This window comes from Copidosoma floridanum, unplaced genomic scaffold (assembly GCF_036245765.1).
Source record: "Copidosoma floridanum isolate Cflo_tuat_1 unplaced genomic scaffold, Cflo_Japanese_pri ptg000016l, whole genome shotgun sequence".
Classification (NCBI taxonomy): Eukaryota; Metazoa; Arthropoda; class Insecta; order Hymenoptera; family Encyrtidae; genus Copidosoma; species Copidosoma floridanum.
In genome coordinates, this window is record NW_028321893.1 from 16,044,989 (window position 1) to 16,063,275 (window position 18,287).

Sequence of the window (18,287 nt, forward strand, 5' to 3'; positions counted from 1 at the left end):
ATTTTTATATGAATTTATTTCTTGTATCACTTTGTAGAGGTGCCACCGTAATGCTGTGCCATGTTTATCCTCATTTTTTTGACCATATATGCTTTCTTAATCTTAATTGATATTTTAAACTGGTCCGTTAAAAACTTACGTACTTCATGTAGTACTAACTTGTAGTCACTTAACTTTTTACCCTTGACAATAATGGTTTTTTTTTTTGCTCTCTCTTCCTTCTTTCAGCCTTGATGTCCAGTTCTTCTATTTTCTGAATTAATGTAGCTCTTTTCTACATTAATTTTTTTCTTTGTTCGCTTGGTCTTCCATCTTGTTTTCTAGCTTTTTCCAGTATGATTTTTGGAGCTCCTGTATTTTCTTAATGGTTTTTGTCTCGACCTTTTTGATCTCTTTTGTTATTTCGTCTTTCAGCTTTGCTACTTGCTTTTCTCAATAAGCCTAACCTTTATATAACACAAAACCACAGCTCCTGAATTATGCATTTACTTTGATCCTTGTAAGCGTATTTCTGTCTCGTACTGTCTTCTGCACTCTAACAAACTGAGTCTTTTTTTGCAAAGTGCTTTTTTGTATTATGCTCCTAAAGTATTTATTACTTCTCTTTACTGTTACTTCTTTATTCAATAATCCCACTTTTCTTACCTTAAACCACTTTTTAACTTTACTCTTTACTTATTCTTATGTGTGCTCCTCCGCACGTGTGCACTGCTTGTGAGGGACTCCACTGCCATGAGTTTTATATTCAGTTGCAAAGTAACTCTAAAATTGTCTAATAATCGTGTATTATGTACTTACTTTATGGAGTAGTATTAAAATTACATTTTAGCATAGTTTTAACTAACGAAAGTCAACACAATTTGTTAATAAAAAAATTTTTTTGTGTTTTAAAATGTGTGGATCTTAACTATCTTGAAATGATTATTTAAAAATTGTTTTGTTTTGCAATATTTATTCATCTTGCAATGGTAAAAGTTTAAAGTTAACTAAATAGAACACATCTTTACCATATTTACCAATTTTTTTTTTTCAAACTATACTACGTAAAAAAGACGGCTACTATTAAAATTATGAAACATAAAATAAACAAAACAACATCATACAAAACAACATTTAATAATGTTCTTATGCCCTCAATTGAATACTCTCCACAGTCGTCAGTACTAAATAAAAAGGAGTTTTCCTAATTTTTTAGTGAAATCAAATAATTTTTAAGAACACCCTATTTTGTGTATAAACTTATATTTTCATAGGTCATAGAATTTACCTATTAACTGTAAAAATAAATAAAGAATCTGTTTTTATTCTGGTATTCGATACATATTAAAGTATTGAAGAGGAAAAGGTAACCCGCCACTTATTTATAACAGTTACAATAAATTTATTAGTTTTTTAATGATGTATTATTTCTTCTATTGAATGAAAAGTTTTTGGAAAGTTAAAGTAAAATCCGTAAACAGAAATTAGTCGTTAAATAAATGACAAGATTAATTGCTGACAAACGTACTAAGACACACGAAACAATGTCGAATTCATATTCTTAAATTGTTTATAAATTATTACTTAGGTTACCAAAACGATAAACGATATACTTAAAATAAGAAAAGAATCATTTCTTTACATTTCCTCATCAGCAGTAAAGGTTCTTTCTTTTGTTGTTGTTTTACTATTAATATCAGCTATTATAACGGGTTAAGACAGAAAAAATTAAAAATTTAAGGGTTACATACTATACGTTTTTCTTTGTGAGTTGCTAAAAATCTTGCTTAATATTGTGTAGGGTGTTGTGTAGGCTTTCGTGCGAGAAATCTTTCCCGATATCTTATAAAATTTCGTGTAGAATATTGTTGTAAGATATGTTGTAGAATATCTTGCATAATATGTCCCAGAAATTTTATTACGGGCTTACACTCAATGTACGTTCGATAAAAAGCTCGAAGCTCTATCAAAAACATTAGAGTTGCTGTCGTTCAGCCTCCGTAGATTGCCGATTCGTAGTTATTAAGGGCCTACTAAAGCAATTTAATAAAACAAACGGTACGCCTTGAGTAGGCTAACTGATTGACTTAGACCTAACCGAACATGAAGATTTTGTTGACAGACATCTAATATATGAGGACAATAGGAAAAGAGCCAAGAAATTTAATTAGATTAAAACTTTTTATCTGTGTAGCAAATTGACTCCTAACAACTATATGTTGATATATTTTTCGAATTAGTAACCATACTTCAGGCCCAAATTTTAAGCTAGAAATGTTAAGGGGGCTCCAGCAGGAGGAGTTAGGAGCTCACAGGCAGCTTAATTGATAGATAAAAACACGCTGATTCCAACGGTGTCCTTATTTACCTCTCTAACCCTGGAAAATTTTGAGATATTCGCTCTCAAAGTTCGTACATTATACATAGCCTCTCATAGAGCAACGTGAAAACATCGGTATTTTCTAACAATAATCGAGGAGTTACATATCAGGACTGTAACTGTTTTATAGAAAAACATCTCAGCTTTCAGATGGTACCATAAAAAATATAGGTGAGCCTGGAAATATTTGAGATATTTTGTAAAGTATTGATCAAGTCATTGAATTAGCAGGGTCATGACGGGATGCCATCTTGTTTTTTGTAAAGCACGTGCTTTTAAATATTTTAGAATTACACTGCAAGTACTTACATAGGATTTATGTCATTTGTAACTCTTTTTCAATCGTGTTCTCCTATGGATTACTTACACTTATATTTTTTTTTTTAATAAAATAGAACATTGAAAAATTTTTAACTGCAACTATTTTTTATTTTATCACAAATTGCGTCAATAATTTTAATATTTGAAGTAACTCTTACTTTATTATTTACACTCCTAGATAATAATAAGGTGATGCCATTTGTAGGATCTTTTTTATATGCATCTACTAATACTTCTGTTGATATCGATTCTTTGGCCATTTTATAAATTATCTTACCATTAATAATACCTTTTAATACACTTAATTTTTGTTTGTTATCATCAATTACTTTTTTTTTTCTTGTTTGCTGTTGCAAAATCATTGCAGCATCTTGCAAGTCTTGATGACTCTCACAGTGATGTATGATTTATTTCAATTTTTATAACACAAAAAAACTAATTCTAAATAAAACGCTCTGTACGTGACAGAAGCTGCTATTTGTCCACCATAGGTACTACATCATATATATAGTTGATGGTGCTCGCCTGTTCGCATATATATGTTACCGGCAAAGTATGAAATTCAGGCATTCTATAGAATGCTGGGCTGTTTTAGGCAAAGTATGAAATATTAGATTCTTTCAGCACTTTGCCTAGGCATTCTATGAAACGCCTAGGTATTCTATAGAATGCCTAAGAGGTATCCGGCAAAGTAAAAATTAAGTATAATCTGCTATTAGTAAATTTATTTGAGGCTCGGAATTTGCATTTGCATCGAAAAAATGCATTTATTCTAATTACAAAACTATTTACAGACGATCTATTTAAATTAATATGGTTAAAAAAAACTTATTTGTTACAACACGATAAACTTTTGTGACATCGCGAATTACACAGTCTGTTATTTTTAAAACATATACATTTTTTTGTCGTACACCGCGATTTGCAAGAACATTTTTTTATTCCTTGCCCAGTTCCATTACTTTGTGCAGTTGCTATAGCTCGCACCGAAGATTCAGTCTCGGGAACTTCGTCAATACGAATCAAATTTTCTTCACAAACACTAAATTGCGATCGTGCATACAATTGTTTGTACAGTACGTCAAAATCTTCCATGGCACAATCATTCTTAATATCAGCATTCGCTTCACTAATTGGCAAAATTAACTTTTCGCGTCCTTCAACGTTTAGCACATCGTAGTGTTGCAGCAACCAATAATGTCGTGAAGATTTACCAGTCTCTTTGCACTTTTCTTCTTTAACTACTTTTATTAGATCTAAGATTTTCACATTACTTTGTATAACCAAATTCGATTTGCTGTCTACTGATTTCAGTTTATTCTCAAAACGTTGCCTCATGATTTCTTTCGCTTCTTGAGCCATTTCTAAGCCAGTCCTCAAACTATGACCGTGTACGTCAAAAGTAAACAGCAAACTGAGAAGAAATTCGCTAATCAACGAGTATTTGTTGATAATTTCATACTTTGCCGGGTATCTCTTAGGCATTTTATAGAACGCCTAGGCAAAGTGTGAAATATAGACTTATTCTATACTTTGCCTAACTCTGTTAGGCATTCTATAGAATGCCTAGGCATTCCATAGAATGCCTGATTATACACTTTGCCGGTAACATATATACATGTATATATAGATATATACTCACAGCAGTGATACCAACTAACCGAATAGTTTTCGGGTTGGTACCAGTGCTCGCTGGAGCCCCCTTAAGAGCTTATCTTAATTTGGGAAAAAAGTTGATCCAACTAAGTTACATAACATACTAGCAAGTTTCGTTTTCTTTATTTGTCCTTGTAGCTTTTCCTCCAGACCAACCTTTAGCATTCTTAAAAATTAGCTACAAACAATTAACTAATTAATCATTGATTGAACATTATAATATTCACACTCATCTGCACTACAATAAAGTACAGCAATTAAATTTACTTGTTCGGCAAAATTTTACTTCTAATGTTTTAATTACTGGTAATTATTTTTAGTTTAACAATTCTTCCGCAGTATTTCGTTAATTTTAGAATTTTAGGAGATTGACTACCTTAAGCAATTGACAGTCAATTTCAAACTAAAATCTGCGCAGAGCTTCAAAAAGGTATAAAAAAAAATTTGTAGAAAGTTTCAACAACTGTGGGTGCTTGTAAAATGAGAAATTGATGAAACAAACAATTAGTACGTAACATGTCACGATATTGTATATACGTGTCTTTGCATCCGCATGTAGGGTAAAGCTTAGTACAGGTCATATTTTTTCATAATGTTTGGCTCTTTTTATGGGCAGCGTAATACTAGTACATAAATACAGCTATATGCATAGGTATATGTATCGCGGTGTGAGACAGTCGCGCCCACTAGTGGATATATACATATATATATATATTTATTGAAAAGGGTGTTGTCAGAAATAGTATAATAAGTTTTAAATCATTTTTAAGCGTTATGAGGCACAACAATGTTTTTGGTATTGAATTTCAGTGTCAAAGCAGTACAAACAATGGTATTTTGGAGATGAAGTCTCTACCAAGTTGTAATCATATAAAATATACTTACTTTATATCCATTGTAGCCATTTAAAGTGAGCAAGAGAATTAAGAAGACCACTTGTCTTTCTTGATCCCCCATACCTCAACGGATCCACATAGCCATTTATTTCACATGATTTCAGCCTTTTAGAGGAACTTTGTTCCTAAGAAATATTGTTTTTACTTAATTATTTTATACCTTAATTCAGTACTATAAATGAACTTAAAAACAAAACATTAGTTAAAAAATAGCAATTTATTTCTTTTGACGACACTCTTATTGAAATATCGTGTCTTTCGATAGCGCTGCCAGCGTTACTTACGTAGTCCACAGACTAATTAGGTTGCTTAAAGGGTGCCCACCGTTTGACTAGCTGTATAGCCTTAGTAGGTACTTGTGAGATTACCTAAGTAAATAGGTAAGTGATCGGAAAAATTCGAGTCATCTTAAGGTTATGGTCAACTTTTACTGTTCAGTTTAAGTTGATTGAACGTGAAATAAGCTTGATTTAAAGTTAATTTAGCACTGAAAATGCGTTAAGATCAGCGTTTATGTGGCTTTAAGTGAGCAATTGTTTGGTAAAAAAAACTTTGTTCAACGGGTAAAGTAAACACCATGGAACGTACTGAAAAAAATTAATAAGGAAACAAATTTTTAATAGTTGTTGCCGAAAGTATTTTAATATGAATGATTAGTATTTAGCAGTTGTTCCTTATTTTCCCGAACATCTCTTTTATTTCTCAATATATTGTTGGGTTTGCAAAGAACAATTGAGCACTCACCATTTCAATACTTCAAAAAGTTAGATACTAAAAAATAAAGTTCAATGAATTCCTATTGTTACGAATGTGGCTTGGTTCAGTCAAGCCAGTGCCCGTGTGTTGGCACACTGGCGTACAACTGACGACACTATAGTGCACTCTAAAGAAGTGCATTAAATAGTCGCGCATGGCAGTGGTCGTGGCTGAGCAGTCAGTGTCAAGTTTCGCGAATCCTTAGTTGACAGGTTCGAGCCCCTGCAATTCACTACAATATTTCATGCTCTTTATTCCGTTTATTTAATTAGTCAGAATCATTGTTCCGTAACAAGCTTTGGGGATTCTCGTGTAGATGGGGAGCAGATATTTTTGATTTATTAAATAAATGGATGAAGGAGTCCGAGATATTGTAGTGCAATGCTCCGCCCCAAAGGTGGAGCAGGGGCTTGAACCCGTTAACTAAGGATTTGCGAATTTTGACGCTGACCGCTTAGCCACAACCACCACTGTATTAATTGCACTTCTTTAGAGTGCACTATTGTGTCGTCAGTTTTTCGCTGGTGTGCCAACAGACGTGCGCTGGCTCGACTGAACCAAGCCACGTCCGCGACACCTTCCCAGTTTATGGGTCATCATCCCCGATAACACATGATGCTACGTCACCTGCTGGGTATTGTTTCTTTAAATTCAACAACTGTTTATTAGTCTTTTCTCGCATATGATGAAATCCAATCCAAATTTCCTTTACGCGTCCAGAAAAAAATTAAATTTTTTTATAAGGCACACCTTTGAAATAAGTTTTTTCTTGTTCTATGTACCCTCAATAACAAGGGAAGAATCGTGTTCATGAATTTAAGGGTTTGTGACATGGTTTTTCATAAGCCAAAAAAAGCGTCGACTGCAATTGTTTTTTAACAAATTGTGAAAATTAATCGAATTTTTTAAACATTTTGGCTCATAACTTCTTTTCTGTTGGTCTGATTAAAAAATGACTGTAGCAAAATTGTTCGTGATAAAATTTTCTATCGATTAAGATTTTTTCGATTATTTAAAAATTTATTTTTTGCAATGTTAAGTTGCAAAAAAGCGTGAAATTTTTATTTTAAAAATTATTTTTTACGAATTTGTAGTATATTTATTTATTAATTAAAATAATTGAAAATTTGGTGTTAAGTACCTATTATAAGCATATTTAACTGTGCACAAGCTTTTTGTTTATTTAAAAAAATGATACCACAATCAAATTATTAATTTAAAAATTCATTAACTTGCTTAAAGCGTAAAAATAAGTTAGACCCAAAATTCCTACGGCATTTTATCAAGAATATAAAGAACGTCAATGATACAGAAAATTTTTTTTTTTCAATTTTAACTTCTTTTTTTAACAATAATTTTTGCAGTCACATAAATGCTTAAAACTTCGTCAATTTAAGGTATGCTAAAACGCATCTAATTTCTAACAAAAATAAATAGTTTTCTACGTATTTAAAAAAATTAATTTTGATACGATGCTCTTGGCAAATTTTATAAGCAAATTAGCATTTTTTACAACAGCTCAATAAGTTTTGAATTTATTAATTAGAAAAAATTTTTGTAAAAAAATCATTTGTAAGTCAATATTACATTAAATATTTCATGAAATTGGTTTTCTTACATTTTACTTTTTGCAGGTGTGACCGTTGGTGCATTAATGCATGTCATTTATTACTTACCTACCACTTACAGACGTTAAAGCTTAAGTACATATTGATTATTGAAATATATATTTATCGGTGTGTATATAAATAATTTGTAAATAATAACAGCAGACTACCTGTAAAACAAAAGAAGATACTTTCTTGTCTTAAAATTTAATAATTATTGATCAACCGTAAAATAAACTAATTTGTTCATAACATTTATTTAATAACAATTAAGCCAACGCTTTTGTTGGACAAGAATATTTTTTTCAATAGTTAGACTATATTTAAAAGAGATTAAAACGATGTGTGTACCCCCTCTCTTCCTAAAATGTATCGGCACGATGGAAAAAAGCCAGTGCCTTTATGCGTTTGCTCCGCGGTTAGCGCTTATGCTTGTGGGCATAGCTTACATGCGTTGAAAGCACACATGTCATGAGCCAATCGCATATGCTCAAAAAATTAGGGGCATTTCCATCGCTGCTATGCGTTTGCTTTGAGATTTTTTCTCCGTATAGCTGCATTAGTGTACTGACTGACCAGGAGATGTAGTTTTTTATCGGTCACCGGAAGTAATGCAGATTTGTTCCAAGTTGGGAACGGATATATCTGGCGCACATCTGAGTAATTTTTTTGCATGGAATACCCACTCGACCGTCTTAGGCCATTTTACATCCCACTTCTGATACCAAATTACGCTTGTTATGAAACAACCTTTGGGGATTCTCGTGTAGATTAAAAGCAGGTAATTCCAATTTATTAAATAAATGGATTAAAGAGTCCAAAATATTGTAGTGAAATGCTCCGCTAAAAAGGCAGAGCAGGGACTCGAGCCCGTCAACTAAGGATTCACGAAACCTTACGATGACCAGCCACAACCGCCACCTAGAGTGGCTGTGTTAGTTGCACTCTCCGACGCAGTCTATTGTATTGTCAGTTGTACGCCAGTAGGCCAATACACAGGCACTGGCTTGACTGAATCAATCCACGCCCGTAACACTATGAAACGCTTAACAGCTGCTTATTATTTAATAATATCTTGAGAGAATACGGAAATCAAATAAAAACGATAAAAAAAACCAATATCTTCATGTATGGTCCTTTACATAGACAAAAATTGATCTTCAACTATCGAATTGACTCCAGCCAACTGAATTAGTAACTTGTTTTTGAACTTAACGAAGCAGCTTCGAGACCAGACGTCAACGGTAAGACGTACGTTTTTCATCATCATGCTGTAATAACATGCTGTTTAACTAACAGTAAGTTAACGTGGAAATAATTGACAATATAACTACCAACTGGTTTTAGTGTCTTTTTCATTCTATACTGAGACTTTCGGTGGACTTCGTACAAAAAACTATTTTACACAACTTTTTTTAGAAAAGACCTTACTGTTGCCATGAATGATGACTTTAAGGGGGCTCCAGCGGGAGGAGTTAGGAGGTCACAGGTAGCTTAATTGATAGATAAAAACACGCTGATTCCAACGGTGTCCTGATTTACCCCTCTAACCCTGAAAAATTTTGAGATATTTGCTCTCAAAGTTCGTACATTATACATAGCCTCTCATAGAGCAACGTGAAAACATCGGTATTTTCTAACAATAATTGAGGAGTTACATGTCAGGACGGTAACTGTTTTATAGAAAAACATCTCAGCTTTTAGATGGTACCTTCAAAAATATAGGTAAGCCTGGAAATATTTGAGATATTTTGTAAAGTATTGATCAAGTCATTGAATTAGCAGGGTCATGACGGGATGCCATCTTGTTGTTTGTAAGGCGCGCGCTTTTGAATATTTCAGAATTACACTGCAAGTACTTACATAAGTTTCATGTCATTTGTAACTCTTTTTTAATCGTGTTCTCCTATGCATTACTTACACATTTTTTTTTTTAAATAAAATAGAACATTGAAAAATTTTAACTGCAATTATTTTTTATTTTATCAAAAATTGCGTCAATAATTCTTTTATTTGAAATAACTCTTACTTTATTATTTACACTCTAGATAATAATGAGGTGATGCCATTTGTAGGATCTTTTTTATATGCATCTACTAATACTTCTATTGATATCGATTTTTTGGCCATTTTATAAATTATCTTATCATTAATAATACATTTTAATACAATTAATTTTTGTTTATTATCATCAATTACTTTTTTATTTCTTTTTTGCTGTTGCAAAATAATTTCAGCATCCTAAAAGTCTTGATGACTCTTACAGTGATGTGTGATTTCTTTCATTTTTTATAACACAAAAAAACTAATTCTAAATAAAACGCTCTGTACGTGACAGAAGCTGCTATTTGTTTACCATAGGTACGGACACATCATATATATAGATGATGGTGCTCGCTTATATATACACGTATGTATAGATATATACTCACAGAAGTGATACCAACTAACCGAATAGTTTTCGGGTTGGTACCAGTGCTCGCTGGAGCCCCCTTAAAACTGGCGTACGAAAAGAGTTAGTGCTAAGTGCAAGCATCAGTCGAGAACAAAATTTCTGAGTATAAAATTACCCTAAAATGTACAGCAACATAGGTAACTACCGAGGACATTCAGATATTAAAAAAATACTAAAGAGCCTTAATTCGTGAAATTTTGTTATAACATAGACATTTACTTTGTCTCGAGGGTTTGACAATCATTATTTCGGCATGTTAACATGTAAGATTGTGAGTTTTGTAATACTACACTGAGAAAAGTTTTGATAAAAAAAGTATAACTGTATTGAAATTTACTACATTTTTTAGGAAAGTTTAGATGTACTCACCTCATTGACGCAAATTATTACATTTGTAGTAATTTTAATTATATTTTAAATAATTATCATTATGTAGCAGCCCTACAAAAATTAAAACACAGCACAATAAAAATAACTGTATCAAACATAGTAAAAAATTTTTTAAAAATTTTACTGTACACAATAACGAAGTATAATTTTTACTATGCAACATTGTAAATTTTGTTGTAATCATTTTAAAATATCCCAGATTCTAAAGTAGAATTTACTATAGGACATAATAAAATATTTAATTACATTTCATTGCTATTCAATGCAGTAAAATTTACTATGTTTGAAAATAATTATACACGACGTTTCAAGGAATACACGCCTCTTCAGTTTCAAATTTGAGGTTATACTAATGATGTAACCATAACGAGAAACATACTTTTTATTAGTAATGGTCAAAAATTGATACGCGCAAACAAACAATTTTGAACGACTAATTATCCGTAAACAACACCGTAGTCTACAGAAAATTCTTCGATTTTTAAGTTTAAGTTGTGTATCATAAAATAGTGCATATTCGTACATGTACTATATCGATGCTTAAGCAGATATATCACATATATCGTGGTCTAATGTTCACGGAGCCTGATTTGGATGCCGAAGGTCAGTGGTTTCATTCCTAGTCAGAGGAGATCTTTTTTTAAATGAAATTTATTTTTAAAATGCATCTATATCTATGGTCTTATGGAAAAAATATGTAAATAAATAAAAACTATATCCTAATCACTTGACGGTTAAATATATATTCCCTGCGCATACACTAAGAGAAATGGTGTTAGAAAAAGTGTTACAACTATATTAAAAATTACTATATTTTATAGAAAAGCTGAGATGTACTCGCCATATTATGAAAATTACTATGCTACATAGTAAAACCAGATTATATTAAAATTTATAATTCAACATAGTAATTTTTAATTTAATCAGAAATGATTTTTATATTAAAGTAAGAGAAGAAAAATACATTATATATTACACATATACTACATAATGTGTTAAACAGAAGGTTAATGTGTACATTTAAATGTGTATAAATTTTTTTTTTTTTCATTGTATACAGGTATGTTAATGTGCTTTAAAAATAATAATATTTTAAAAACGATCTGCTGTGACTGGAATTGAACCTCCATCCTTCAGCTTCCAAGTCAGGCTCCGCAACCACTAGACAACGGGATACGATGTTCACACGAGTATGGATAAAGTACGTGTGGAAACGTGTACGGATTATCATACACACAATAAAGTTAAGAATCAAATGGTTTTCTGTGGACCACGGAATTGATAACGGGTAATTAGTTGATTTAAAATTAATTGTCGGCACGTATCAACTTTCAACCGTGATAAATTAAAAAATATATTTCTCGTCATGATTACATAAGTATAATTTTAAATTTGATCTTAATAGGCGTATGGACTTATAGACATCGTACAGAACTAGTTTTAAACATAGTAATTTTTACTATACTGAATAATAATGCAGTGAAATGAGAAATTTTACGATGTGACATAGCCAATTATACTTTAGAATGTGGGACATTTTTAAAAAATTACAATAAAGTTTACTGTGTTGTACAGCAAAGATTATACTATTTAATTTTTACTATGTTAGACATAGTAATTTTCATTATGCCGTGTAATAATTTTTGTAGGGCTACTGCATGATAAAAATTATTTAAAATAAAATAAAAAATATTTTAAACATAATAATTTTGCGTCATTAGATAAGTATGTCTAAGCTTTCCTAAAAATATAGTAATTCTTAGTATAGGTAGAATAATTTTTTCAACACTACTTTTCTCAGTGTATATGATAGGAATTAGCTAATTATGCACCTAGTGAGCGAGGTTAAGGATGTCGCAGATTTTACACGAATAACCACCTGAAGTAAAACCGTGGGCGGTTAATGTGAAATCTAGGGCATTTCTTAACCTCCGAATGTTGTGCGTATACGATTTTACGTCTTCTGGCGCTTGGTAAGTGAGAAATCCCACCCAGGTAGCAAGCGGTATTTTTCACTTATGGAGAACCATTAATGTAATAGATATTTTTTTCCTCTTACTTAAATATAAATACTATTTTGGAACCAAGAAATAGTTATTATATTGATTCGATATTGAATAGTAAATTTTCATATAATCTTGTTTAACAACGTATCGTAGTAATTTTTATGACATAGTGAGTATGTTTCAGCTTTTCTAAAAAGTGTAGTAATTTTTATTATTGTTGTAAAAATTTTTCTAACAACATTTTCTTCAGTTTAGTAAAAAAATAATCGCATTAATAAGGAGAGTAATATAGTCATAAAGAAAAAAAGGAGTTATAAAAATTGCTGTACTAGAATAATAATCTGGAGTCACTATTATTTACAGACTTTTTTTTGGCAATCTTATTTTTTCTATGCTAGACTATAATTTTCAATGTACTAGCAGCTGAAGGCACTGGACTTACTACAAAAATACTGTTTATAACGGTAAAATTCATCGTACACGCAGTTAACCAGTTAACAATAGTACAAAAGTAAGAGGTATTTTAACCATAGAAAAGTACCTGATTACCACTCTAGCAAACAAATTTTCAGGATTGTTTTCTCTTTCTTTACATAGACATCAGATTCAATGTCTATTATACAACGTTTTTTTAAATTAATAAAAATAATCATGATTTATAATGATGTATAAAAATAACTTTAAAAGTATTGCAATCATACCATCAGCATTCAAAATATCTTAAGCGTATTTTTAAAAGACCTTTATATCAGTGTTGTACTGTATTTTGTCAATTCCTAATACATTCAAAAAAATAAGCCTTCAGGCAAGCAACGTGTATCATTTTAGTATTTTTTAAACAGTATTTTTATACTTCAGAAAATTTTAATTAATTTTTTATTTTTAAATTATTTTAACTAATAATTTTATATTTATTTTAGATATTCTATTTTATACGGGAATACTTTAACGAAGATATTTCTTGATTCTAAGCATTATATGAACTGGTTTTCTCTATCTAAAATAAAAAACTTCTATAAATATTCTGCATAATTCAATTGGTTAATTAAATTAGAAAATCCTGCATTCTACGAAAAACATAAGTACAAAGAGTTTTGTAATTAAGTAATTTAAGCTTGATTTCCAAAACTAAGTAGTAAATATAAAAGGTTCTTTGTGGTCACATTATACTATTTTGTTACAAGCAAGGAATACAAATCTTTTCATTTTCTGCAAATCTTATCAACAATCTTTACTTAAAAATGATGTTATTTTATTATTAAGTAATATACGAATTGATTTTTGGTTGCTAGTTGCTACTCCAACGGTTATTACATCTAACGGTTTTACAGAAGTAGTGTCTGTTAAAAAATTGCTTCTTAGTAGACTTTTTTTAATGTGTATCAGACTTAATTTTTGAAGTTTTTTGGTTATTGTAAATTTCAACTTTTAACTTTTGTACTCATTTTTATTTTTGAATTAGCAGAACACAATTATGCTCATTCTCAGTCTTTATAAACGTTTACATAAACACTCTCAATCTTTCCCTTGCAAGATTTATGTTACCACTTAGTAAACAAATCTTTAAAGACAACTTTTAGTTGAAATGCTATATTATCAAATGAATAATTAAGTAATAAATTAAAATGTTTTTTTGTATAAAAATTCGTGCAGTGTAGTTTAATTAGTAAAAGACACTTGCGATAATAACATGTAGTTTCATTCTAATTTTCATTAAATCAAGTTTTTGTCAAAACATATATCTTCAGAGTCAACAAATTAATAAGAGTTACTAATGAATATATGTGCAATAGAAGCTTATTTCATTTTACTTTTATCTACAATTTAACGCAATTGATTCTGAAAAAATCCTGCCAAATAATACACTTGGCCTCTTTCAATCAATCCCACTACGAATAAAATGGCTTTAGCCACATGGCAATCAATCTTAAAAGATAAGATTTTTAAATAAAGTTAATGCTCCAGCACGTAAATTGTTTGCTTGTAAAAACTAGAACCGACTACATGATGTAACGTTGTTATAACTATGCACCCAAGATGTTAAAATTTTTTTTTAGTTTCTCTTTAAAAACAATGGAGACTGTCGGGCTTATTTAAGTCAACTAATTTAATTAATGAGGAACTAGCTGTTAAGAAAATATTTTTGCGTACGTGTGTAGATACTTATGTATTGCAGTTGTAAAGAAACCAATAACTTGTAATGTTATAAGCACTTTTCTTATGTTAAAGACTTAGAATGATTTACCTTTTAGAATTCGTTTTAAATAATATTCATTAGAGGTTGATTTTAAGAGCAGTAAATATTTTATATACTATGAATAAATATCACTTACTTTTTGCTTAATATTAGTTGCAGTTACTTCACACTATTTATTAGTACAATTCTTCAATATTCTGCATTAAGCATTTTAGTTAAAGTTAACAATTAGAAACAATTAGTATTGCAATGATTTTAAAATTATTGCCAATCTTGTAAATATTATGTTTCAAGGGGGGAAGGAAATTTTGTTATGCATAGGAGATTAAAATGACTAATTAATTGAAACGTAAGAATTAAAAAGTTAAATTTAACAAGTACTTCCAGAAAATATAATAATAAAAGGTGTAGAAAAGTTAAGTAACCAAGAAAAAATCATAAAAACAAGTAGATGGTACATACTGTTACATAAAATTTGTCTTAATGATTTAAAAGCCAAAAATACCTGAAGAAGGTCTATCTGAATATCTGGTGCAGTATATCCAAGCTGGCCAAAGACTTTGTGCGTTAGTGGAGTTTTTTGAGTTTAAAGAACTGTCAGAAATGCTGTCATTGTTGTGAGACTCAGGACTGGTACTGAGTACTGTAGACAAAGTAACAGAAGACGAGAAAGTAGAGGAAGAACAGGACGGTGATGATGTTGATGAAGATGAACAGTGAACTGATCCTCCTACTATAGAACTGCGGCTACTGGCCAAGCTTTCAAGACTACCACTTCTGCTAAGACAAGAGGAAATTCTATGTGTGGGTGAGTCAAGTCCACAGTGTGATGAGAGACTATCACGTGAATCTCTGTGAACTGCGGTAACAATGCTAAATCCAGAGTCAAATATCGATGAGGAAGAGTTAGGTGACAGACAGCTCGATGACGCAAGACTGAGATTTTGGGGGAGGCCAAGTGACCTCTCAATGGGTAGTTGTAATACCTTTACTGGAGTCAATTGCCTCAAAGATAAGTTACGAGTGCTTAGAATGGCTGCTTGGCCAAATTCTGGCCTTAGTATATTGACAACACTAAAATGTAGCAATGAGTTTTCTGATGATTTATGCAGCTCTTCTCCGTGCTTCGGCTCTGACGTTGCAACGTTATCTTCATTTGGCATGTGCTGCTGTTGTTGTATTTGAATACTTTGCTGTTGGCTTGAAATAGCAAATTTGCTAAAGGCGTGTGCTACGTCCATTGCTGCCAGTACTACACTCATTATTTTATAATACTAGGTATTACTGTCTTTACTTGCATGAAAATGTTATTATTTTAAATTTGTCTGAAAAATGCACTCTCAACCTTTGGAGAACCATGTTTTTTTACAGCTTCAAGTATACTTTACGAACACACATATGTCTTATCTTTGCTTTTTATGAACATAAGTATTTTAAGAACTAAAATTATTGTAACTTTTAACACTTATTCACAGCACAAATACACACACGAACTGGATCATCAACTCAAAGACTCAAGAAACATTTAAGTTGTACTGCTTTCAAATGCAACAACAAGCTAATAAAATAGTAAAATTGGAAGTCTACCAACTTGTTCAGCCTTTTTTCTGCCATACTGGCTGACTATGTACATTTAACATAATTTTAACAAAGTTTTCCGTAAAACTTCTTAGGACCGAAGTGATTGCCGTGACAACTCTGACTGGCTATCCATCCGTCGCCTAGTGATGTCTAAACTTCGCTGGCCATGGCGTTAGCCCCTAGTGAGGTGTAAAGTTGTTAAGACATGCCCACTTTCACTCCCTTCCATCACTTCTTCTACGATAGGCTGACGAGTTTACTGGATTAGACAGCCTCGATTGTATCTCTATCAAGGTCCAGTGTAATAGCTCCTCCCACAAAATCCTGAAGCAATGTTGATTCGATACTAGTTGGTGATTCCCCACCCTTGTGATTTTTCTACTCGTCGACTGCCTTTCAACAGCTTAGTACCCAATGCAGTTACATGTTTAAGGAGGGGGTGAGGCGGGCTTACATGTATCTCTGTTTTGTTTTACTTGGTTACTTTCCATGTAGTCTATTTGTGCATGCGTTATTAATGTAATCTTTGCTAAGTTGCTGTATTCTTATGGTAGCTTACACTTATATGATATACTATATGTCTTATTCTAATGGTAATACATTTTACGGCTCTTTTTTATTCTAAAGTAACTTTTTTCTTATTTTATTCATATTTTTTTTGTGCCTTTCTGAAAAAAAAAAAAAAAAAAACCTAAGAGGTTATAAATTAAAATATTCCTGAGACGAAACTTTGTACTGGAAATAACTTCAAAAATTTAACAAAATTTTGTTCATGATTATTTTAAGACAACTATAAGGAATGATTTTCTACTACCTCAGTAAACTCAAAACTTTTGTTACTACAAGTAAGTAAATAGTCATTTAAATAATAATACCAGTAGATATAAAAACCACCCATCAGTTAGAAACTTCAAAATGAAATTGTTATACAAAACGTTTTTTATAATTTTATTACCTTTACAACTACATGAGAAGACTTGAGAACAAACCACCTTGAAGCTGCTCCACCCCTATTCTTCAGATAACCACGCCCACCACTTGTATTTACTCACCAATCATTTCTATGCATACCCTATTGAAATGGAAGCTCAAAATAACGTATGTTTCCTTTTCGGCATGCTTCACTACTTTTTTTATAGTCATGTTTTTATGTATAACCCTCTCTTTCTTTTAGTTTCTTGCCGATAATGTATTTTTGTACACTTCGTTGACATCAGTTTATCACTTTTAAGATGATTTGAAATTTTTTTTTCAAATATTGTTCATATTACACTCGTAATTTAATTTACTTGCATTGTATACATATTTTTAAGCTAATATTAGTTTAATAAGTCATAAATGTTACATAGTTTAGTTATAAATACGCTCATAATGAATGAATAAAAATGTTAACAGTCATTATTTACCGCTCTTTCATGCTTTATTTTTGATCATAAGAATAAGGATATTTATAGAATAACAAAGGAAACTTAGTTGTAAATTGATTTCTGATCTTCGAGGCCTCTTCGACGCAGAATCAACGATGTAATTTACGACTGATTTCAGCATTGATTTATCACTGATATTTTGGATAGGGTAATGTATGTATAACGTTAATATTTTATAAGCGTTTTATGCTTTGCATTACGATGTTACAATATGAAAAGGATAAGCACATAAAGAATACGTATGCGCAAAGTACTCATGAAGCCTTTATGATAAAAAGTTATTCTGTTTACGTTGTACTGAATGAAGAAAATAAATTGTTTTCTCAAATCACTTTAAATCATGTTAGAGATAATATTTACCAATGTCATTATTACATAACTCATAAAGGATTATAGTCTAATAAATTAAGTCCTTAATCTAAATAAATGCAAGGTAATAATGTTAGAAATAAAACTAAAAAAACACCACAAATACTCATTAAAATCATGATTTTACTTTTTTACTGCAAAAATTTATACTGTTTTTTTTTAACAAACATACAATGGATAAGACTTTAAAACATGAATTGCGTTAAAATTTTATTATAAATAATTGATAATACGAGAACACGGCCTTTTCATTTGTTTTGATTCAAG

General features: G+C 31.0%; 1 protein-coding gene across 1 annotated transcript in view; it reads right to left on the bottom strand.

The window, feature by feature from the left end:
- The window catches only part of LOC106645443 (uncharacterized), a 61,754-nt gene extending 45,613 nt beyond the window's left edge, over nt 1–16,141 (bottom strand). The window contains exon 1 of the mRNA XM_014361308.2: nt 15,149–16,141. Coding sequence (XP_014216794.2) covers nt 15,149–15,905 — 757 coding nt within the window. The 5' untranslated portion in view covers nt 15,906–16,141. The remainder of the gene's footprint in view (nt 1–15,148) is intronic.
- Nucleotides 16,142–18,287: the final 2,146 nt, after the last annotated feature.